The sequence below is a fragment of the Podarcis liolepis genome (assembly GCF_965112155.1).
Source record: "Podarcis liolepis genome assembly, chromosome: 8".
Classification (NCBI taxonomy): Eukaryota; Metazoa; Chordata; class Lepidosauria; order Squamata; family Lacertidae; genus Podarcis; species Podarcis liolepis.
This window is the reverse complement of record NC_139560.1, coordinates 49,403,498-49,428,194: the sequence shown is the minus strand read 5'-3', so window position 1 is coordinate 49,428,194 and position 24,697 is coordinate 49,403,498. Positions and strand designations below refer to the sequence as shown.

Below are 24,697 nucleotides of genomic sequence, written 5' to 3'. Positions count from 1 at the left end.
ATATGCTGTGCCTCCTACAAAGGTATGAACATGCTAATTTGAACTTGCTTGCTTATACTGTTGTCACATTTCTGCAATGTAAGAATGATACTGGAGATGGATTTTCATTCACTTGCACCTGTAGCATGTTTTTTTTAAAAAAATAAAGCTTCATATCCTGAACTCTATTTTTCTGATGTTGCATTGGAGACAAGTGAATAAAACATCTTTCCACAGGCATTGCTTGATATTGCTTAGAAGCTTTTCTGTTTTGGAAATCAACAATCTATTTATTGTAATAAAAACTGTGTTTTATATATAGTGATGTTGTCCCAACAAGTAATTTTTTATTCATTGTAAGAGTCACATGGGGGGGGGTCATGAGGTAATCAAAAGAAATTTATATCGTAGGTAGAGAAAGGTAAGTATTTAGCTGCACCAGCATCCGGCAACTTGATTCATGCATGCATATCCTGATTCAGAGTGAAGCATCTTGGTGTCCCTTTAGTTCCTCTGGATTAAGGCAATAGAAGTGAATCTGATTTAATGTTATATTCTTGTGGGTTTCCTTTTTTCAGAGTGCTGCTATGTACACATAGAAACATAATGTCACAATTATTAAGTTCTTTCACAATGATGCAACTATCTGTCAATAATAATAGCCATGAGTTATATATCAGATTTTTCATCTAGACTCACATAGTATATTGAGCTGTCTGAATCCGTCTGCCATACAATGTGGTGTCTACATGCATGGTGTCACAATCCAAGATTGCAACTTCATTCTTTACAAGGATTGTACATAAATGAGCCAAAACATTTTTTTCAAAAGCATACCACCTCAAGTAGCTCCCATGCAATGCTGTCATATACAGAAAGTACGGGTTTTACCAAAGTTTTATGTTGACTCATATTCATTTGTTTATATTCATGAGCTCTAGATGCAAAAATAGGTTTCCACATGAACTTCAGAGACTAGATAGTGTCTGGTTTATATGCCATGTAAGCCAAACTGTAGCTTAGCAGGCGTATGTGAACATGCTGGCTCCCAGAGAGGAGCTTGCACTCACGTTGCTCCTCCCCAGTCCTTTTAGCTCGGCACAGAAATGTTTGAATTACGGTGTCATCAAACTCAGGATTGTATTTAAACTCTCTCCTTCACCATGGTCTGTAGCCCAAAAAAACTTTTAACTTAGCTGTCATGCTAACTAAAAAGACAGAGAGGTTTGCACTGAGACCTAGTTTGGCCCAGTGTCATTTGTGAACAAGGTCAATGTATTCTTTGTTCTACCATAGATGTCAATCTGTTTATGTGTTGCAAATAAGTTCTGTATTTGGAATCTAAAAATTGTGTCAAGATTTTCTGTTTATGTTGATCTTTTCTGGTGTCTTCTGTTCAGGAATTGTTGATTTTAGTCCTTGCGTCAGTGTTTTGTAGCATATACGTTTGTGGTGAAAGACATCAGTTGATAATGCAAGTAGCAAAATTATTATAAAAATGTTTTTGGTGGCATAAATATTATGTTTTCATAAGAACAGCAGTAGGGGTAGGGATGGGAATCTGTAATTACTACTGTCTGTCATGTACTAAAAATTAACTTTCACTTAGAATGTGTTCTTCTAATAAACATGACTAATTAGTATTTTTACATGTGTAGTTAATAACTTTTATACTAATATTTTATAACTAATTCCACTATTAAGTTGATTATTAACAGTTCACATTCATGAGCCCATGGTAAATTAATGTTTCTAATAGTGTCATGCAATATATTTCTTATAACAATAACAGTTATGTTTTCACTAATTTGTCTTGCTTTGTCCTTCTTTATAGAGAGCTATTGCGAAATTTGCTTCTGCCATTTTAGCCTTGCCAAAGTCTATTATTAAACTGCCCAAAACTATTCTTCAGTATTTAATCAGAGCTGCAAAGGTATTTGATGTTCCATACCATATAGAATGTGATCTCATCCCATACTATTATGGCATAGGGTATCCCTTTTCTGCATTTTCCCTCTTTATATGAACTTTGTGAGGACTTAATGAGAGTCAAGCATTTGGTATGTATAAGATTTAAAAAACTAAATCATACAAGGAAATATAACTCATTTTAACGATAATCCCAGAGAGAAAATGCAGACACATCTTGGCGTAATCTTGGCATTTCTGCCTAAGCTGTGTTGAGAGGATTCCATGGGTTGCATGCATTTATAGGTAGTGGGTCAAATGCTGACCCTGTTTAAATTGCTGAATTGTAAAAAAAAAGAGCAGGATTTCCTCTGGCATGGTAATCTTTCTCAGAAAGCTGGTAAAACCTTAAAATATTACAGCTGAGGATGCTTACCCTTCACACTTCCTGTCCATGTGCATCATCATTCTGGTATCAGTAATCCATTAGCCTGTCTTGGGACTTCCTTTAGTAGTATTTGTGATGCTATGCATAATGTATACAGTATGTCACTTATGTGCAAGAAGCACTAAAAACATTTTGGATTCACTATAACAGTTCAAATCCAATGAGCTTGCTTGTAGGCCTTAGTGCTGAAATACAGAGCAGGAAGAGGTTAATGTACCTTAATGTTTAAATTTAACTGTTGAAAGATAAAAGTAGCATTTTTTTAAATATTTTCATTACTAGTTGCAACTAGTCCTCCTCAAAACTATCTACAGTAACAAAATCTCAGAATCAATTGAAGAAATGCTTGGGATTTCTGTAGCAACTGAACTGCACCAGACGCAATGAATATTGATATTCAAAATTATATTTCTCCATATTTGTTTTCACTAGAGCAATGTTTGGCAAAATTTATGAATTTTATTTATTTATTATCAGCTTTTTATTCTGCCCTCACATGAACTCTGTGAATCTCAAACTTTAGCTATTGGGTTGGATCCAAAGAATCATGAGCAGCAAAGCAGCCCATTCTGTTCATTGAATGGTGTTTTCCTGCCTGATCTGCTTCAGTACAGCCCCTACCAGTCCCCAAAAGTCAATTATGAAGATCAGGGAACCCACAGGAATAGTGTGGGTGATGCTACAAAGGCTGCAGATAGGGGAAGAAATTGTCTTGCATCATGAATCTGACTTACATGAGCAGGTTTTCCTGATTGCAAAAGACATCTCTGGATCCAGGCATAATATATTTTAGTACAGCAATAACAGCTGTATTATGCATTACTTATTACCATAAACCAAGTTAGTGCCTCAAACAGAAAGGAGACAGGCACTCTCCCCACCACCTGTTAGTAACCTCCCATATTCACTGATAAAAAGCAGGTGGCTTAATGATTTACAGATAATATCTTAATAAAGTACCAAGGTGATTTCTGTACATCAGAACTGCGAGAAACGAATGAAATAAAAGCATTTCCAATAATGGCCCATTCCAGCTTCCCTGAGACAGTTTGTGCATGCTTGTGTTGGTAGTGGTAATGCTTTGAATCTATCTGTTTCTCTCTCCCCTGCCCTTTGCATGTGTATGTTTGCTTGTTCCTTGGCTGTGGCTATTCTTTAATTAACGAAATGCATCAATGATGCAGTGCCAGCAAAACATGGTTTTCATTTTGTGATGAAAATCATACTGACAAAATCACAACATCTTTTGTCTCAAACTGCTATCATACAGTACATTTTTTTGTTCTTTTCAGCCGTATCTTTGGGTGTTGGGGGAAAATGCACAATATGTGACGTTATAGCATTATGAATTCTCATGTGTTCCTACTTTAAAAGATGCCATCAACCAATTTGCTAAGAGAGAGTGAAATATTTTAAAAACAACGGATAAAGTCTAATGTTCTTATTGTATTGGAATACTGATTATTATTTGAGGTTAGTTGCAGGAAATGGTTCATATGTAAATTATATTTGCATTTCCAGAGTTCAGAACATAGCTTTTGTGGATTCATATGAAACTCACATGAATCCATCGTTCTGTTCAAATGTTTTAGTTTGTTTAGCAAACAAAAATAGCACAAAAAATCTCAAACTTTCATTGAAATGTTTGGATAGCAATTAAGAATGTTTGCTTAAACTCACAAACCTACATTTTTTCATCAAATATATATTGCATTCCTATTTACTTACTGAGGAGCTTGGAATAAATTGGTTTTTCCCTCCAGTTCGTTTATCAGGCCTGGATTACTGATCCTAAAACTGCCCTCCGACAGAGGCGCAAAGAGAAAAAAAAGTTTGGGAAAGAAAGGAGACAAAGGCGGAAAGGCTCTGGGGAAGGTATGTATGTGTCTGTAATTTTGTCAGTTATTTATTGTAAACACAAATCTTTCCTCTGTTTATTGGGTGAAGGGACCACAGCTCAGTGATTCAGCTACATGCCTTACATGCGGAAGGTCCCAGGTAAATTCCATAACATCTGCAGTCACAAAAGAACCAGATAGTGGGTAATGGAAAAGACCTCTATCTGAGTAGCCATATTAACACAACAATTACCCTTTCATGTGTGGCAGGAGAAAGGAGATAGAGATTTATTTTTACCTAGTTCCTCCTTGCTGACTTATAGGCAGATATAATAGGCAAAACATTGGTCCAGTTCAGACGCAACCATTTCAGTTCATCAAACCATGCTTTCTTGGACCAGGAACAAGGTGTTTGCTTGCATACTCTCTCTTCCCTTAACTCAGTACCTCCTAATTTGTTGAACCATGGTTTCACCTAAAGTCCAAATGAAAAATCTGTTGTTCGAGTTACTGCTACAAACCAGGACATCAAACTGGAGATATTAGGGATGAGATGCACCTCACATGACCCTTCAGTGCGAGCCCTGCATGAGGGTGCCCATATCCAGAAAGGACTTCTCCCCCTGCACGAATGGGGTCTTAAAGGTGCTTGATGACCATTTCTAAAGACCACAGAGACTGTTGCTAACGCCAGCCTCTTAGGTAGCCCCAGTCAAATACTCCCACAACAGCTACTATGGGCAATCTGCCCTCTGAAGTCCGAAGCTCCTCTGGTTGCACTTCTGGCTGCTTGGACAGTTTAGTCAACGTTAAAAACTTGCTTGTGTAACTTTCTTCTGGTAAGACCTTTACACAGGGCCGCCTCTCCTACTAACTCAATCACCATCTTACTTTCTCTGCTCTTCACCAGGCAAGTATATTCATACTTGGCACAGACATATAAAGGCTATAAAATGAGAATTCCCTGGATGTCAATATCCAGATTTGGGGCAAGTACTCTTTTGTGAGAGAGCCCCAGCAGAGATTTAAAATCACAAAATATTCAGCAAGGTAAAGCTTGGAAATATAGGCTGTTAGACCTTTAAATTTTGCCCTTCTAGGTGTCTTCCAAACTTCCCATTTTCCCTTAACATAGAAAAAGACCACACATTTGGTAAGCAAACAATTGTTTACTTACAAACTCTCCAAACTCTTCATGTGCTTTTCCATACAACAATCAGAAAACACAGGCAGTGAAACTTGACTTAGTTACAGTGGTGAAAGTTCCTGAATTATTGATATAGGAACACAAGAAAAGCATGTTAGAAACATGCGGCTCAGCTGCAGCCACTAGCTTAGCCAGTTTTCACATGCTGAGCTTCTTAGGTAAACTGAGGTACAACAATGGGCTAGATTACCTTTCTTCCAAAGTAAAGGGGAGTGACATAGCTAAGCCTGGCAGGAAAGCTTACTCTATGGCATCAACCCCTTCATCCATTAATTAATCTTAAGCATATTGGTTATATGAGTTTGGTTATCACACAAATAACAAAGTATTAATATTCAGACCTCAGCTTTCCACTCATTTTCCCCCAGTCTTTTCCTCATACTTCCTTTACCCATTATCTCTTCAACTTCACAACCAACCATTTTCAACTCTCTTCCTGACAGTTAACTCCCCCATGACAAGAATCACCACGCAGAGTCTGCTGTCCCACACAAATCACGATGAATTAACCTGATCCAGGTCCCGCCCAATAAATTCTGGAAGTTACAATCTCTCTCCTTCACAGTCACCAAACAGCTACTGCTAAATGTGCTTGTAACAGTAACAGGACAAGGCTTCAAGCCTTGACAGTTACAAAGAAATCCCTGAATACTTTCTCTCCTTCAAACACAATTACTGTTGCAGGGAAAGATATAGTGGAGGGAGACAGAAAAATGGGTTATTTTTAATTTGGGAAGGAGAGAGGTGGTAAAGAATAAATCCAAATGCTAGTTGGCCAATATTAAGGTGCTGAAGTCCACATCATTGTCTCAATTAAAGCAGAATAAAATCACTCACTGGCTATATCTCCAGTTAATTTGAATATAATTATTAGAGAACACTGTAGAATTTGAGGTTACTAAGCTGCAGCTCACTGTATATTTCCATCATTTTTGGTTGAATAATTCAGATCTGTGAAATTTTTTTGCTCATGTCTTTAATATTGATTTGTCAGTTGGTATAGATGTGGAGTGTGAAGAAAGAGAGGAACCTGTAAAAAAGAAGTCCTCAGACGGACCCGGTAAGCAAAGATGCAAGAAAGGTATTCTTTTATTTTCTGATTAGACAGTACAACAGTGTGTTAAATAAGGGCAAGCCAACAAATCCTATGTCTGGTGTGCTGTACAATTTCTTTACAATTATATATCAACATTCACCACTCTCCTAGCACAAGTGATACTACTAAAGCCGGAAAGACTCAGAGGTCATCAAACAATTACACTGACTGGTAATGAAGCAGAATAATTCTGGTTCAAATGATTGGCCAATAATTTGGCTCCTTAAACTAGAAATGCCAGAAAAAGTGCTGTCTTGTATAAGTCTACTCAAAAGAAAGTTGTAGGAAGGTCAGCGGAGCTTACTTTCAGGTAATTGAATAGAAGTAGCAGTCAGAGAGTAACAATGATTCCTTAGGGGCTAGATTTTCTTCATTCATTCAAAAATATTTGTTACGGTGGTGGTTGCTTATGTACTAAATCTCTATTTTTTTTTCTTGTTTCCTGCCCCCAGATAACATTATCAAAAGAATATATAATATTTTGAAGTTTACCTGGGTTCTGTTTCTGGCAACAATAGACAGTTTTACAGCTTGGCTCAATTCGATTTCAAGAGAGCACATTGATATTTCCACCGTGCTAAGAATCGAGAGGTGCATGCTTACTAGAGAAATCAAAAAGGTAATAGAACATGCTCATATCATGTAGTTGATGCTATTAGGAAGGCTTGGAATTCAGGCCCACCTTGGCCAAAACTATTGTTTCTAGATACTTGTCAGGAGCCGGAGTCAGGTGTAGATCAGCAATTAAAAAACCACTGGTGTCAATAAAGTTAACTCTTTATTCAAGAAACCAAAACAGCACAGGACTAGCGATCCCAGCCACTCTTCCCAGTAGGTCTTGCCCCAATGAGGCAGTTGTGAGGACTGAGGGTTCCCACCTCCCCACAGCTGCCTAAGTCCTCTGTTCTCCTAGGTTTTTTTCAAGCAATCAGATACTACATCTGCACACAACCCATCTCTCCTATGCTCTTTTCATTTCTCTGTGAGTTCTGGGAGAGCAAGGGGAGGAGAAGGGGAGCAGGTCGCAGAAGGAGAGGGAAACTCCCTGGATTCTTCAGCAGCCTGCCTCATCTGTCTCCGGGCCCCGCTCCTCTCCAGCCTCTGAATCAGGACTGCTCTCTGCCACAGCCTCGTCCTGCTCCCCTAAACCCTCTTGCCTCTTCAGCTTCTGACACCTCCTCCTCCCAGTCTGTTCCCTCTTCTCCCTCTGACCACTCATCATCATCATCCCACCACCAGTCCCCTGGCCCAGCCTCCTCCCCCTGGGGTTCCCTGGGGGGCTCCCCAGCTGGTGCCTCCCACCATTCCTCCGCATCCAGCCAGTCCTTGACAGTATTTGTAGGAGCAGGTTTAGAATTTAGCAACCGTAGTTTTTCCTTATTTTTAAATGTTTTGGACGCATGATGAATATTAACAAAGATCTGCTAATTTTAGCTTATTGCTATAATTGAGGATGGAAGAAACCTAATGAATAGCCTGGCAAGGGAGAAAGAGTGAAACACTTCTATGGTATAGTTCTGAGACTCCTCAATTTTTGATATGCTGCACAGTTCTCACTAGTTTGCACCAGATAATCACCAGATCTCAGAGATTATTGGCAGACCCTACTTCTAAATTCTATCTCTTCCTTTTTAGGGGAATGTTCCAACTCGAGAGAGTATCCATATGTATTATCAGAACCATATAATGAAACTTTCTAGGGAATCAGGATTGGATGAAATTTATGAACCTGGACAGGCTGAGAGGACAGAAAGTCTAGAATCGGCAGTATCTCGTGACAGCGAATCCAGGTATTTGTTTAAAATAAGCAGTAATTCAGCCAATGCATATAGGATGATATCCAACATTATTCAGAGGGAGTGCCAATGGATTTCCTGTTCTTCTGTGCCTCCCACCCCATGCCCAAGTCTGCGCCAGATAGTCCAACCAGATTTTGGAGGAGCACAGAGATGGCATGGTGGGTAGAGAGGAGAGAAAGAAGAAGTCCTGTTTTTCTAAAAGAAGTCTGACCTAGTGGGAGGCCACAAGTAACTGTCTTCTATGGATAATAATATGTGACAAGGGTGGTATAAACAGCACCTCTCTTTGAGCTATTTGTTTTCCTCATGTTAAAGGTTTATGAAAGCAGAAAAACTGCTACACATCATCCACATTTTTTTAACAGTAGACCCATTGAAATTAAGGGACCTAACTTTGTCATGTTTATTAATTTCACTGGGTCCACTCTGAGTAAAACATAGTTGACTGCCACCCAGGGCTTTTTCAGATATCATACATGTAGTAAGAAGCTGCACATATTTTGAAAATAATAAAACCTTTTAAGTAAAAGTAAAAAGGCTTGCATTTTGTTTAATGAATAAAATAAACATTTGTGTACTAACCTATACCGTCTGGATTTCTCTGAAAGCAGATAGATTGATTGATGGATTGATTGATTGATTGATTGATTGATTAATAAATAACAAGTCTTGTAGATCTTGTGGGAAGAGGTTTGCCTCCTAGTTATATAAACAAGACAGTGCCAAAAGAGCCATCTTTAACCAAATGGAAACTGTCAGACAAAAGGCAGACTTTTCCTAAAGTTACAACATCCAATACCCATTGTATCCAAGAAGCATTTGAGTGTCTGACAGTGCAGTCCTAAGCAGGTTTACTCACGACCACATTTCTCTTGAGTTAGTGATCGGATTGTCTGAGAACATTGATATTGAGCTTATGCGTATGGATTTTTTCTAATTCTCATCTCACACGTTGAATCTTGACAAGAAGCATGTTCTGCTAAAGATAAGAACAATCCTCATATGTGCTGGAACATATAATATGCATATATACTCCAGGTTTCCTGAAGTGGCCATTACATAAACAGTTATATACAACAATGCATATAACTGCATAAAAATATTTATACAATTACGTTGCAGAAATGCTGCACTGCATTGGGCTGTTATACATATTATACATATAATATACATATTTATTCCAGACAATTTTCATATAATTAGCCGAGCTGCTTTAAAAATAATAATACACAAGCCAGTTAGATGCAAGAAATTCCAGCAAAGCTTGGTAGGGTTGGAACCCTAAAATTCTGGGTATAAATCTGTTTCAAACTCAGTTGTTCCTCTGAGTTACTCCCTAGCAAATGAATTTAGGATTGCAACCTGAGCCACTCTATGTGGTTTTGCAGGCTGTAACCTGTAACTGTGTGACAAAATGGCTGAAAGCCCTATGCCTTCACGCCATGGTTTCCCATTTAATTACTATTGATTCTGTGTGATTATCAAAACATTGTTTTGAATAAAAACCAGTGCATACTGGTAGCTCAGAATCCCCACTCAAAACCTTGTCTATGTGTCTCTGTATAGTGCATGGCTAGCCTGCATGGTTACTATTGAACCACTTCAGGATGCTGTTGGTATATAACACTGTTTTTGTAACTGTTTGCACTGCTAGCTGCTGCACTGAAGCAACCACACTGTTGTTGTCAAGGCAGTCAACCCTTGATGATTTAGATGGACCAGACCCTATTCCTAAAACAAGTGAGCGTGCGCGTCCTAGGCTTCGTAAAATGTACAGCATGGATATGTCCTCCTCATCTGCTGACAGTGGCAGTATGGTGTCAAGGTGCTTAACCCATGCATGCTTTGTTCATTCATTTACCCTGACCATTGTAAATTTTGGCACTGTGGATTTTGCCAGCGCAGGTGTGTTTTGTGTGTGTTTTGTATATGTAGATGTAGATGTGCATGAGTACTTAATAGAAGCATATTTGTCTTGTTTAGGCTCATACCAATATTTGGGGGGGCTTTCTGTCTTTTTAATAGCCCCCATTTGATCCTTATACTTTTGGTCTCAAGTTTCTAAATTAGATACCTATTTATTGATCCATTCATTTTAGCTGAGAGCTTAGAATGCTGCCTTCAGCTCCTGGTTCAGATAGAATCCTGGTTAGCCTTAGCCACAGCAGCTAATATGATTGCTGGCCAAAAAATGCCACACACACAAAAATCTAAAACCATGGGTAAGGCAGAAAGAGGCAATTAATTCTTAAGAGGAGAAAAGATGGGGAGGATATGACACATAACGCCATGGCCTGTTCCCAGTCCTTTAACTGTGGTTGAGTTTGTCTTCACTGGCTTAAAATTGAAATTTAAGCATAGAACATACCTTGGACACATCAGTGTTTCATTTGTGAAATAAGAAATTGACAAAATAATATTGTTCCCCCTGTTCTTGACAGTGAGGCTACCCAAATCACCATGCTGTATTCTCGTCAGGGGACAGCAGAAACTATTGAAGAAGTTGAAGGGGAGGAGCACGAAGAAGGAGGAGAAGGAGAAGAAGAAGAAGAAGAAGAGGGGGTAGATGCTGCATCGAGGCAGGAGCATGACATGGAAGTTTATTGCATAGATTCTGAAGGAGCTGCATATACTTCTGATACAGATATACCATCCTATTCTGGTTTGGATGGCATTGCTGAACCCCCTCCTTCCTACAGCAAAGCTGTGAGCTTGGAGCTTTTCCCCTTAGATAGTTCCCAAGATGGTTCCTCTGTCAAAAACCATATGATGGTGAGCCCAGATGAAAATCAGTCTGACAAACCAGAAGATTCTATACTTCCTCCTTTGACACATGAGCTTACTGCAAGCGAACTACTTCTAAACAAGTAAGAATCATAAAATAATTTCCCCACAGGCATGTAAAATAATGTGAATTCATTATGTTACAAAAATTATATTGTAATGATGCTCAAGTTATTTAAGTGAATTGTAGTAAATTCACTGATCACCAGATCATTCTGATTACATTAGTTTTGTGCTGCTTCATGTGATGAATTCAGTTTATGGCACTTGTACCCTGGCCTTCCTTTCAGGAGATTACAGTAGCAGGGATGTGGTATTCAGTAGTCTCTCACTGGGGCACTGGCCATGGCTAGACCTGCTTACCTTTAAAAATAGAACTATGTCATGTGCTTTCAGATGAAGAAACTTTTGATAACATTTCCTTTACTTTTCACAAATGTAAGACAGAATTTGACTGATTTGCAATGGGGTGCAATGATTTTGCATACCATGAACATTGAGCAAGAACTTCATTAGAATTATTTACTGGGGGGTGGTCATTTGCACATCATAAAATTGTTACATGAAAGGCACAGTGACGGCCACACATGTATTTCACCATATGTGCCTATGGTGTATACCTGATGGGAAACTGCGGCTAATTATGACATTTTATGACAAGTACACACCCCAAGAAACATAGTCAAAATAATATCTGAAGAAGTGTGCGTGCACACAAAAGCTTATACCCAGAACAAACTTAGTTGGTCTCTAAGGTGCTACTGGACAATTTTTTATTTATTTCAACTGTGTCAGACCAACATGGCTACCTACCTGACCCACGAAACACAGATTGCATTTTAAAGGGGAAAAAACTGATTTGAAACTCTTTATATGCAAATATTCTAACTTTGGAAAAGGCCTGGATGCTGAACCTGGTCTCTCAAAATATTTGGGTGACATTCTGAAACTTACTTTACATGTGCCCACGGGTTTCTGTACCAGGAGATATTTTGTTTCCTTTGAAACACCCCACCCCACTGAGAAATAACACCTTCTTTTGAAATAAATGTGTGGTTAATGAAATTCTATGCCTGACTTTTGATAACCTGCACCTCAGTTGCAAAGCAGGGCTCATGAGGTGTCTGGCCTTATGAAATCTCTGAGGGCCAAATACAGGGGCTCCATTGGAGGGCTGCATTCAGCCTCCCAGGCCTGAGGTTCCTCACATCTCTAGTGTGGCCGGTAAAGAAACACATCTAAAGCTGGGTATTGGAAACTTGTTTGCATGGTTCTTTGTTAAGTAGAAATATATTATTTGTTGTTACTTACAGATTATTCTGCAGTATTTAACATATTGGCACATCAAGTTATGTGATCTAACTTTGTCCCCACAGAATGTTTCAAGATGAGGAACTGGATGAGTCGGAAAAATTCTACTCTACTCAGCCTCGTTTTTTGCTGCTAATTTATGCTTTGTATAATACCCTTGTGGCTCGTTCAGAAATGGTGTGTTTTTTTGTAATTATTCTTAATCACATGATCTCTGCCTCCATGATTACCCTTGTGCTTCCTATTCTTATATTCCTTTGGGCCATGCTTTCCGTCCCGAGGCCTAGCAAACGTTTTTGGATGACAGCTATAGTCTACACTGAGGTATGTTGATATTCTAATGATAATTTCTCATTTTTATGGATTGTTACCAAATTTTCAATGATTAACATGAAGCTATTTTTCATCTTTCTCTTTTTTCTCTTTTTTTTTTTGTACAGGTAACGATTGTTATAAAATATTTTTTCCAGTTTGGCTTCTTCCCTTGGAATAAGCAACTAGAACTAAACAAGGACAAGCCTTACCATCCTCCCAATATTATTGGTGTTGAGAAGAAAGAGGGTTATGTTCACTATGACCTTGTTCAACTCCTTGCTTTGTTTTTTCATCGATCTATTTTAAAGGTATTTTGGAATTTAAAAATGTATTTTGTTGTTTTTAAACTTAGATTTTTTTATAGAATGATGTGGCTGGCAGCACGCTGACTTCCCATCATATCTGAATTGCAGTTTCCAAATTATAAATATTAAGAGTCATGGAGACACTTATTAGACTAAATGAAATGTTTTCACTGCAAAATCAGATCTGAATATGATTAGTTAGCTGTCTTAATTTCTGATTTAAAGTTATAGCATGGATTGCTTATAAGCTTTTGTGAGCAAAGAGCTCCACAGGAACATCTGTTTGTGCCCTTAAACCAACTTGAAAGAACCAAGACTTTAAAACTGATCTTTGTCAACCAGGGTTTGGCCCTAAAACTTGTTTACAATGCTGTTGCATGCCTTTTCAACCATAGCTAGCTTCACAAATCTTGATTAGGGTTGTGGTATTGAAGAATGCCTGAACTAAAGCACCTCATTTTAGAAGTTAAGTAATGAACCAGCACACAAAGTTAAAATGAAGTATTTCAGTAGCTTTATTCTTTAAATATGGTGCACAAGAGGTTAGGTGACTTGAAGATAAGAATGTATACCATTAGCATGTGTATTTTATAATGAGAAGGAATCCCAACAATAGCCAATTTTAAGATATAATATAATTTTAAATATAATTGCTTAACTTTATCTATTTTTTTAGTGTCATGGATTGTGGGATGAAGATGATGGAGGAGACAACTGCAGCAGTAAAGGTGACTCTGATGATGAGTCAGTTGAGTCGGACAGGAGAGGTTCTGCTGGCTCTTTGACATCAGTCAATTTGGCAGCATCTGTTGAATCCATACATGTTCATTTCCCAGAGCAGCAGACTGCCATCCGTAGGAAAAGTTCAAGTAGTGGATCACAGCTTTCTCACAGATCCAGCTTCTCCTCACACCGTTCAAAAAGAGGTATGCATTTGGTCCACGACCAAGACTCTAAAACAGAATATGGCATTACACATTGTACTTGCTTAGTCATTGATTTCTTGCCAATGGCAGGAAACACATTCTACTCTGAAGCAGCCACAGGAAAGATGGGAGAAGGAGACAGGGCAAGCCAAGGCAAGCCAAGCAGAGAAGGCAAGTGAGGATTCTTTAAATTAGAAGGCTAGAACAAGTGAGTGAACAAGGCTAGAACTGCAGTGGGGGAAAAGCACACTGAGGCAAGAGACAAGCGGAGAGAGATGAGGAGGTTGGTCAGAAGGTGCAGGAGGAAAAATGGAAGGACTGCCAAGCTGCACAAGTGGGAGGGGAAAATGGGGCAGCTGGAAGACTCACAGAGGAAAAGAAAACTCACAAATATTGGAGGGAAAGATATATGAACTGGCCCAAGGATAAGAAATAATGGGAACTTAAGAAATACGTGACTGTTTGGATGGAGGCAGGAGTGAATTAAACTATGGGAGCTAAGATGGAGATGTTACACAACCTGATGACTTCTACAGGCAATGGGAAACTACCTTTCAGATAAGTATCAATGGAACTTTTTAGATCCTGCTTGTTTTGCCCACCATTGTTTCAGCATGCCACAGTCTTCAAAGTTAAGACATCACAAGGAACTGTGGTTTATTTAAAATCAGAATTTGATCTCCTTCTTACGGGTACAAAGGAGGAGATGAATTACATACATCTGAACCATGCCAAAACTCTACCATAATCCAGGGTAAATGGAGGTTTAAGATTGATGTATCACTTTGTAATTTCTCCCCCCAACTGTTTTCTCAGGAAGTACCAGCACACGGAACAGCAGTCAAAAAGGAAGCAGTGTGCTGAGCATAAAACAAAAATCAAGAAAAGAACTTCTCATGGACAAGCTGCGGGAACAACTTATCATAGCTAAGGCATTTACCATTAAAAAGTGAGCAATTAAAGTTTGTATCAGTTTAAATGAAATCAGGAATTGATTCTGCAATGCTTTGGGTAGGATTTTTAGAAGATTGAAATTCCATAAAAGGCTCATATCTGAAGGTTTAGTAACAAAGCACTATGCAGTCCTGAGGCTCCAAGTAACAGTTTTACCAGTGCACTGATTTTCTCTTTGTTTGTCTTCATATTCTCCCACATTCTCCCACATTGTGTCTTGTGTGCTTTTTCACTTGTCCTAAATGTTCTAGAGCAGAAAAGGGGAACCTTTTACAGCTTGAGGGCCACAGTCCCTTCTGAGCAATCTTCCAAGGGCCACATGCCAGCGGTGGGAAGACCAGAAACAATATTTGGCAGAGCTTTCTACACACACATAATGTTCTTCATCTGAACACTCAAACTGTTCAAGGACACATCCAAGTCAATCGAAAACATTCAATGAGGGTGTGAAGTACAATGGCTGAGGGGTGTGGCCTGGGGAGAATACCAAGGACCAGAGAGAGGCCTGAGTCGTTATCTGCATTCTCTACACCTAGGAATGGGCAAGAGCACAATGCAAGCCAGACCTTCAGGCTCACTTGGTTTTCTCCCTCATATGGAACCAAAGGGCTTCATGCATTTTGTCGTTATCTTTAAGCAAATGTATACGTTCTTGGGAGTAGTAAATTAAACTGCATAGTTCTTTACATAAAGTTATTTGTAAGACTGTATTTTCTGTTATTTCAGGACCCTTCAGGTATATGTGCCCATCAAACAGTTTTTCTACAATCTTATCCACCCAGATTACAGTGCTGTGACTGATGTTTATGTCCTGATGTTCCTTGCTGATACTGTCGACTTCATTATCATTGTGTTTGGATTCTGGGCTTTTGGGGTATGTTATAAGGAATTTGATGTATTTGGAATTTTTTTTGTTATAAATGATTATCTCTTATGACAAATGCTCCCTGTACTTTATTGCTCCTGTTTTTCTTTGCAGAAACACTCTGCAGCAGCAGATATCACCTCTTCGTTATCAGAGGACCAAGTGCCAAGTGCATTCTTAGTGATGGTGCTAATTCAGTTTGGAACCATGGTAGTAGATCGGGCACTATATCTAAGAAAGACTGTCATGGGAAAAGTCATCTTCCAGGTCATACTTGTTTTTGGTATACACTTTTGGATGTTCTTTATCTTGCCTGGAGTGACAGAAAGGTACGTGTTTGGGTTTTTGTTTTTTTGTTTTTAAAAATTATGCTTTTAATTTAGCAGTGATTTAGTCTACTGCCTTAAAAATGTGATCAAAGTATGTGTGTCTATATTCATTTTCTCCCATCTATTTTATGTTGCAGGAAATTTAGCCAAAATATTGTTGCACAACTTTGGTATTTTGTGAAATGTGTTTATTTTGGCTTATCGGCATATCAGATACGTTGTGGCTACCCAACTCGTGTACTTGGCAATTTCCTCACAAAAAGTTACAATTATGTAAACCTCTTCTTATTTCAGGGGTGAGTATGGATATTTCTTTTCAGTCACACATTTATTTAACTATAGTGACACTCATAGGCTGCCTTTACCCCCAAATAGGGTCTTCAGGAGTGGCATACAACTTTTAATACAGTGGTACCTCAGGTTACATACGCTTCAGGTTACAGACTCCGCTAACCCAGAAATAGTGCTTCAGGTTAAGAACTTTGCTTCAGGATGAGAACAGAAATCATGCTTTGGCGGTGCGGCAGCAGCAGGAAGCCCCATTAGCTAAAGTGATGCTTCAGGTTAAGAACAGTTTCAGGTTAAGTACGGACCTCCGGAACAAATTAAGTACTTAACTCGAGGTATCACTGTATATATTTGAGTTATTCAGCATGATTTAATAATCATCAGTGACCACAGAGCTGCTGCATGACAGGAAAATTTAAATCTCCTTTGTGCAGTCAAAGCAACTAGTCATGTTGGGTTAGAACCCATGAATGATCAGAAACATAACTAATCTTTTAGAACTCCCAAAAGTTAACCAAAACAATTAAAAATGAGCACATAAATCACCTGAAATCTTAAATGCTACAACATACTTGATTTAATATTCTTCAGTTAAAACAGAACCTTCACCTGTGATTATTTCTCTTTGTCTAGATTCCGCTTGGTACCATTCTTAACTGAGCTGAGGGCAGTAATGGACTGGGTTTGGACAGATACCACGTTAAGCCTCTCTAGCTGGATCTGTGTTGAAGATATTTATGCTCATATATTCATCCTAAAGTGCTGGCGAGAGTCTGAAAAGGTAATATTTTTCTTAAAATAAAAAACCCCATTTATTTTCATTAAATGTTTTATGAGGGCATAGATCATAGTGTAAGATCTTGAAGAAGCACAAGATAGAAAATTCATATCTCAAAATCATGCCTTTATACAAATCTGTGATGGTATCACTCTGCACAGAGAGATTGTGTAGGTGGAAAAGATTCAGAAAAGGGTAATCAAAAATGATTACAGGACTAGAGCAACTCCCTTATGAAAAGTTATAATAAGAACCTAAGAACTTTGGGTTCGTAGATTCTTATTATATGAAGAGCCTGCTGGATCAGGCCAATGACCCATGTAGTCCACCATAATGTTATCACAGTGGCCAGCCAGATGTCTGTGTGAAACCCAAAAGCAGGATCCAAGCACGAGAGCCCTCTCCCCTCCTGTGATATTCAGAAGCATAAAGGCTCCAAACATGCATAGCCATCTTGGCTAGAAGCCATTGATAGCCATAGATTTATTATTAGCCACTGATAGCAATTTTTGGAGTTTTTTGCTTTGAAAAGAGGCAGGTAAAGACCGACAAGATGAAAGTGTAAAAACATGTATGGTGCAGAGAAAGTGAATAGGGAGAAATGCTTTATCTCTCTCATAGTACTAGATCCTGGGGTCATCTAGTGAAGCTGTGTGTTGGGATGTTGGAAGATTCAAGATAGATAAAAAGTACTTCTTCACCCAGCACATAGCTAAGCTATGGAATTCACTACACTACCACAAGATGTAGTGACGACTACCAACCATGTCCTGCTGTAAAAGGGATTAGACAAATCATAAGGCTGTCACTGGTTACTAGTCATGATGGCTAGAGAATGCCTCTGGGGGTCACAAATGGGAAAGTTCTGTTGCACTCCTGTCCTTTCCATAGGCATCTGGTTGGTTACTGTGAGAACAAGATGTTGGACTAGATGGGCCTTTGGTTTGATCCAATAGGGATCTTTTCTTGAAGAAAAATAAAATTATTTGCTTTTCTGTTTTATCATATCATCAATGCATACTGTGTTACAGTCATACATAGGATAATAAGAAAGAAAAATAACAAATATATGAATATCAATGGTAACATAACTTATTTCTCCAATTTGTTTCACTATTATAAACCTTAACCTTTACTCTCCTTCCATTCTTTCCCTGGTTTCCTATCTGCTATCTTTCCAGTTGTGTTTTCTTACTATACTAAGTTGTTTTCATTACCTTACTTACGCTATCCCACGTTGTAACCTCTACTGCAGAGTATTTTTTGTCAGCCTGTTATGATTATTTTCTTATTGCAATATCTTTCCATATAATCTATATACAATGTCCAAACCTCTTTTAAATCCTTATCTTTATATCTCAATCTATTTGTCATGCTGGCAAATTCTATGCATTCTAATATTTTAAGGTGCCATTCTTCTCGTGATCTTACCAGTACGATCCAATAGGGATCTTATGTTCTTACACTGATGGAGTTTCAAGTAGTTTTGTGCTCATCTAATTTTCTTTCAGGTACGTTCACATATAAATAGACAATTGTGTCTGCAAATGTAAACCTGGAATTGTATACACATATTCCAGAGATGGTTTAAAAGCCTGACAAGAATTAAAACTGAAGGGTCCCAGAAAACATTAAGTTATTTCAGCTCTTCTTTTCAGAAGTCTTAAATTTCACAGTAGTTTTAAAAAAAAACTAAGAATTTAGGACAAGGGCATAAAAAGTTATAACAGCTGAACCTGGTTCAAATGCAATGGTCCAAAAAGTTCCTTATTTACTTACCTGAAACAGGAACTCTTAACCAAAAGCAGAACTGTTCAACATAAATTCATGTGAACTGCAGGAAATAGCTTCTAAATGGACCACTGCAACATTTCAACTATGGGTGCACTCCAGATCCATTAAAAGCATTTGAAATGTTGCCACTGACTTCAGTAGGAATTAGTTTGCAACTCTAATTTATTATTTTTGGCATGCAATCAGTATTTTGCATGCATTGTTAGCTTTTTTGAGCCAGTATAGGCCAATCCTGTAAATTCCTATATGTCCAGTTTATTTCCTTTTCGATTTTTTTTTAAGATTACAGTAACCCCACCAATCACCTTTTTTATGAGTTATGGTGTCTAATTTAATAACTCCTCTTCCTCAACTGATAGACCCCGGGACTGTCTAAAGGCCTGTTCTCACAACTGCTTCTGGGCTTGATGCCCAAAAAACAGCCTGTGTTGAATGTTAGCAGATATTGGTACATGCTGAACTAGAAATATACTACCATTGCCCTGTACTACCTTAGACTTTAGTATGCCACTGCAGACTCCAACATGTGGGTGGAATGCCAAAAGCTGAATTCACTGCATGACAGAATATATTCAGGATGCACAAATGGTTGTTTCCTGTGGCTGCCATATGCTGAAGTGATTCTGAAAATAAGACCCAAAGCAATCACTGAAGGAACAGCCCTAAAAACCTGGCTAGAGATCTACCCAGATAGATTAAGACAAGGTACTGCAAAGGGCTTTTTACATCAAACTCATTGCTATCCTATGCAAAACAAGTTGTGGTTTATGATGCCTCATGCTATTATACTAGGTACTTAGTTTAAGATGTTTCCAGCTCACTGTCCACCCCCATCCTTGGATGATAATGGTTTTCTTAAGGGTGACCAACCTATCCTGCAAGCTGCAGCCTTCTAATAACATTTAAATGATTAACTATGGGTGGCAAGACAGGGGCTTATGGCTCCTTGAAATATGATATATATATATGGCTAAAATAAGTATACACTAAATTTTGGGAGATGCTTGTAAACATATAGCATATTTTTTTAAAAAAAATACTGAAATAAGGTTCTGAGTTTAGAAGGTTGCTCATAAAATCCAAAAGTAAAATAATGTTTAAAAATTCTAGAAAAGCGCAATATAGTCTAATGTTTTATATTGCTAATTACAGCGATATCCACAACCAAGGGGCCAGAAGAAGAAGAAGGTTGTGAAATACGGAATGGGTGGCATGATTATCGTCTTGCTGATTTGCATCGTTTGGTTCCCTCTGCTCTTCATGTCTCTAATTAAATCTGTTGCAGGCGTCACAAATAAACCTCTTGATGTATCCATTACAATAACTTTAGGAGGTTATCAGGTATGAATAAGAAACTAAAATGTCAGCTTTCCCTTCATCTGTTTCCTTTAAATACTAAACATCCCTTATATAAATGTATGTCAGGAGTTGCCAGCCCAGTGCCCATGGCTGCGAAGGCTCTTACTGCTGCCCCTGGGTTTTTTCATTTAAAAAAACAAACACCCAAGTCTCTTAGCCCTCCTAGAAGGCAAGATATGTGATTTCTGTGAAATATGAGTGAGTGTGGAATGCCCACCTTGTATATTTTTCCTGGCACTGAGGAATTCTCCCAGTTGCTGCAGTGTGTGTAAAATCAGTGTTCAGTGAGCTCCACAATCTGGACCAGCCCTAAGGACATAGCTGGTTCAGAGAAGGTTGGCTGCCTTGATAAATGCCTTGAATTTTGATTCTTTTTTTAAAACAATCCTGATTCTGTTATTAAACTCTGTGTTCTTACTCTCCAGCCTATTTTTACTATGAGTGCTCAGCAGAGTCAACTAAAAAATATGACATCAACAGAATATAAAAGTTTCCTAAACAGTTTTCGCTCTAATACAGTAAGTAATTTTACTTCTTTTAAGTGCCTGTTAAACTTTTAAGGTATCAAGTGATTTAGAAGTGCTTTGAAACAAACAAATAAACACAGTGAAGGCTGTGGTTCACGGCAACTGTAGTTGTATAGAATCATAGAATCATACAGTTGGAATAGACCATAAGGGCCATCGAGTCCAACCCCTTGGCAAGCAGGAAACAGTAGTTTTCTACTTGTAGTTTTAAAGCGACAAAAACCGAGACATTCTTTATGAGCGTTCTGTGAGGTAGATTCTCCATGTCATATTTCCAACTGATTTTATTATTAATAGAATTTTCATACTTTGCAATGGCAAAATACTGAGTGGAAAGCACTAGCATTAACTGTAGAGCTATTTCCATCTGCCTGTAATACCAGAATCTTTGTCATGGCATAAAACATGCCAAGTTTTAGGATGCTGCACTGACAAAAATGTGTTGCAGTTGTTTGCTCTTCCTGGGTGACGTTTGCTGATTTAGCACTTCCCCTTGCATTCAGCTATTGCCTTCGTAATAGTACATAATATTTTCTCCAAACTGCCTCTCCCTCCATCTTTTTCTGGGCTACTGAAGAATGATACCAGCAACAAGTACCAAAAAGAATTTGAAGGCAAAGGGATAAAAGCTTCATGTTCCTCCTTTTATTTTTTAGGCTGCTCTACAGTTTCTAGAAAACTATGGTAATGAAGATATAACAGTTGCACAGCTAGAAGGCAATTCAAATTCCTTATGGACTATCAGCCCTCCCAGCAGGAAAAAAATGATTGATGAGCTCAATGCAGAGAATGCTGAATTTTCTGTAGTTATTTCATGGAGTATTCAAAGGTATGGCCTCATTGCTAACATATAGTGTTATTGCTGTTTCTCTGGTGACTGACACAATCCCTACATATCATTGTTTAGGGATCACTTTGATTAAGGTTCCCTGGCACTAGGAGCCAGCTAAAAGCCCCCCTGCCAAATCCATGAGCTCCCTGCCGAACACGTACATTCTGGTACAATTGTGGTAAATCTGGATCACTTGTTTGTCATCTCTTAGAAAATGGAAAGAAGCAAGAACAAAAGTCTCCCATCATGACATTCTAGGTGCAGCAAAATTATTAGCATCAAATAAAAGACAGTTGGGTTTTCTGATAGTACTTGGATGTAGATGTTGCTTCAACAGGGGGCAGGGCAATTATTTTTGAAACATTGCAGTTACGGGTCCAGTGTACCTAAAGGAGCATCTCTACCCTCATTGTCCAGCCCGGACACTGAGGTCCAGTGCCAAGGGCCTTCTGGCGGTTCCCTCACTGTGAGAAGTGAGGTTACAGGGAACCAGGCAGAGGGCCTTCTTGGTAGTGGTGCTGTGGAATGCCCTCCCATCAGATGTCAAGGCAATAAGCAATTACCTTACTTTTAAAAGACATCTGAAGGCAGCCCTGTTTAGGAAAGTTTTTAATGTTTAATGCTGTATTGTGTTTTTAATATTTGGTTCGGAGCTGGCCAGACTGGCTGGGGAAACCCAGCCAGATGGGCGTGGTATAAATAATAAATTATTATTATTATTATTATTATTATTATTATTATTATTATTATTATTATTATTATTATATTATTATTATTATTATATGATTGAGTTGCCAATGGTAATGGAGCGGTAATTTGCCCAAAAGCAAATCTAATGCGGATTCACCCAATCTGAACTATCCTGACCAATGTACGGATTGGATTTGTTTCTGCTCTTGAATCTGCACATTGCTAGATCCTCCATTCATACCTCATACAGATCTCACATGTTAAGACTGCCTCTGTGTCTACCTTGTTTTTTAAAAGGAGGTGCAGATGCCTTGTGGCTATTTGGCCAGCAATTCCTGCAATTCCCTACAATGAAAAGAAAGAAAGTTCCCTAGGAGTAATGAATCCTGCCCTCCATATTCCTGTCTGTTGCAGAACTGGGTCTTGGCCTTCATTCCTAGTTCTCAAAGAAATATGACATAGTCTATCACCCAGTGAGAATGGCATTTTGAATACAGCAAAGTCAGAGCAATTGTACATTCATGAACTGTTGCACCGCCTTACTCTTGTTCATACATTTTCTTAAAGAAACCTCTCCCTTGGAGCAAAAGCAGAAATAGCATCTGAGAAACAGAGTCACAACCTACGAAAGCAAGCAAGAAAACTTATTGCTAAAATGATGGACAACCAAATGCAACCTGCACCTGTGTAAGTCATTTTCTATGCTTATTAATATGTTGATTTTTCTTATAAGCAGAGCTACAAATTACTGACTTGGGCAAAGAAAATTGCAATATTGCAACTCCTGTAAAAATGTGTTGAAACTGTTGCCTTATTTCCAAAGTGGCATTTTGTAGTTATTTCGATTGTCAGTAAGATCACCTCATTTAACTATATTTATCCTTCTGCACTTTCTTATAATGAAGTGGGGAGGAGTCCTATCTACCATCTGTGTGCATGCACATGCACTACCAAACGAAGATGTTGATGTTGTCAGCTTTGGCAATTAGCCATTGGAGAAAGGCTGAATTATTGCAGGCCAGAGGCACCTGATGAGGTGCTGAAGGGGAGAGAGGCAAAAGTAGAAAGGAAGGGAGATGCTGAGAAATGCATACAATAAGATGCAACCTGAAGCTCTCATGTGGCCCTCATTCTACCCTAAGTGGAGAATATTTAGTGGAGGCAGGGCTAGCTACTGACAGAAAAATACTGTAAATTCCATTAAAACAGAGCTTTCCAAACTGTGTTGCGACACACTAGTGTGTTGGTGTGTCATGTGAACACTTCTCCTGGGGCTGGAAAGGGGTTAGTTTAACCTTCAGTTTGCTAGTAAAACTGAATTACTGTGTTGTGAAATAATGCATGTCTACAAACACCAACATGAAAAGTTTTGAAAGCTCTGCATTAGAATCCAGTGCCGTGAAGAATAATTCCCAGGCTTGACTGTGGTCTCGTTGTTTAGGACTTTCATGTTGTAAAAATTATATCCAAGGCAAATTTCAAATGACCTTGTATTGGTATTTCCCTCAATTTATTTTTCTTTTGCAGAATACTGCATGAAGTGTATCCACGCTATATCAAAGCACCTAGTGATTCTGTTGCAAAACCCATAAAGCAGCTCTTGACAGGTATGGAGTGATCCACTGCTCATTTCTAACAGGAATATTATTTCATAATGCACCCTGATTCAGACACTTTATTGTCTAGATTGCATGACTGCCTGTATAGGGTGGGTACAGGAGCTGAAGCAAAATTCCTCAGATAACAGCAGAAATTAAGATAATTTGCACATGAGATACTGACAAAATGGTTTGTTTGGTTTTTGTAGATGGAAAAAATGAAGACATCACTGTTTCACTGTCGAGGCATAATGAAACTGAGTGGTGGGTTCTAAACCAGACTAAAAAAACTCTGGGAGCAGGAAATACAAGTCTGGAACTTATTGTGTTCAGTGACAAAGTTAGCCCTCCTAGCCTGGGATTCTTGGCAGGCTATGGGTAAGCAACCATCTTCTACAAATATCATGTGAGGGGTTTTGCAGAGAAGCAGTTTAAAGAAGCCACCTTTGCACATGGTGACCTCTAACTCCTGGGAGGAAGAGGTGGCTTGGGCTGCCCTTGCCTCGCAAGGAGCTCTCCCCCTCCCGCCGCCGGAAGATGGGCCTTCCGAGGGTGGTGCTTTCTGGCACTTTTTGGTGTAGAAAAAAAAAAGCACTGGGTTTCAATATATCTGCCAGAATGAGGGGCAGACCATGCTGATGGCTTCACTTGGCAGTATATTGTGGGTGAAACTGCCACTGAGTCCCTCTGCCTCCAGCACGCCAAGGGACAAAACAAGCTGCAGCTGAGTGAAACTGGAATACAGCTTGTTCCTCCCTCCACTTCTT

At 38.7% G+C, this 24,697-nt stretch overlaps 1 protein-coding gene and 1 long non-coding RNA gene across 7 annotated transcripts in view; one reads left to right on the top strand and one right to left on the bottom strand.

Moving 5' to 3' along the window:
- Positions 1 to 24,697, top strand: part of PIEZO2 (piezo type mechanosensitive ion channel component 2) — a 199,457-nt gene that overhangs the window by 167,915 nt on the left and 6,845 nt on the right. For 2 of the 6 annotated variants that reach the window (XM_083518445.1, XM_083518444.1), the window contains 21 exons: positions 1,814 to 1,912; positions 4,099 to 4,210; positions 6,375 to 6,440; positions 6,929 to 7,095; positions 8,112 to 8,266; positions 9,930 to 10,100; positions 10,717 to 11,142; positions 12,436 to 12,694; positions 12,811 to 12,993; positions 13,667 to 13,916; positions 14,733 to 14,865; positions 15,597 to 15,744; positions 15,850 to 16,064; positions 16,202 to 16,360; positions 16,986 to 17,133; positions 20,077 to 20,265; positions 20,709 to 20,801; positions 21,467 to 21,639; positions 22,900 to 23,019; positions 23,860 to 23,939; positions 24,140 to 24,308. In XM_083518445.1, the coding sequence (XP_083374571.1) occupies positions 1,814 to 1,912; positions 4,099 to 4,210; positions 6,375 to 6,440; positions 6,929 to 7,095; positions 8,112 to 8,266; positions 9,930 to 10,100; positions 10,717 to 11,142; positions 12,436 to 12,694; positions 12,811 to 12,993; positions 13,667 to 13,916; positions 14,733 to 14,865; positions 15,597 to 15,744; positions 15,850 to 16,064; positions 16,202 to 16,360; positions 16,986 to 17,133; positions 20,077 to 20,265; positions 20,709 to 20,801; positions 21,467 to 21,639; positions 22,900 to 23,019; positions 23,860 to 23,939; positions 24,140 to 24,308 (3,515 nt within the window). Of the gene's footprint in view, positions 1 to 1,813; positions 1,913 to 4,098; positions 4,211 to 6,374; positions 6,462 to 6,928; positions 7,096 to 8,111; positions 8,267 to 9,929; positions 10,101 to 10,716; positions 11,143 to 12,435; positions 12,695 to 12,810; positions 12,994 to 13,666; positions 13,917 to 14,732; positions 14,866 to 15,596; positions 15,745 to 15,849; positions 16,065 to 16,201; positions 16,361 to 16,985; positions 17,134 to 20,076; positions 20,266 to 20,708; positions 20,802 to 21,466; positions 21,640 to 22,899; positions 23,020 to 23,859; positions 23,940 to 24,139; positions 24,309 to 24,697 lie in introns of all 6 variants that reach the window. The other 4 variants (XM_083518443.1, XM_083518442.1, XM_083518446.1 and 1 more) reach the window with 3 other exon arrangements.
- On the bottom strand, positions 14 to 6,359 carry LOC310714017. The gene is made up of 4 exons (XR_014529519.1): positions 5,722 to 6,359; positions 4,064 to 4,349; positions 2,324 to 2,520; positions 14 to 564 (listed from the first exon to the last, which is right to left on the bottom strand). It is a non-coding gene; the product is annotated as an uncharacterized lncRNA (long non-coding RNA).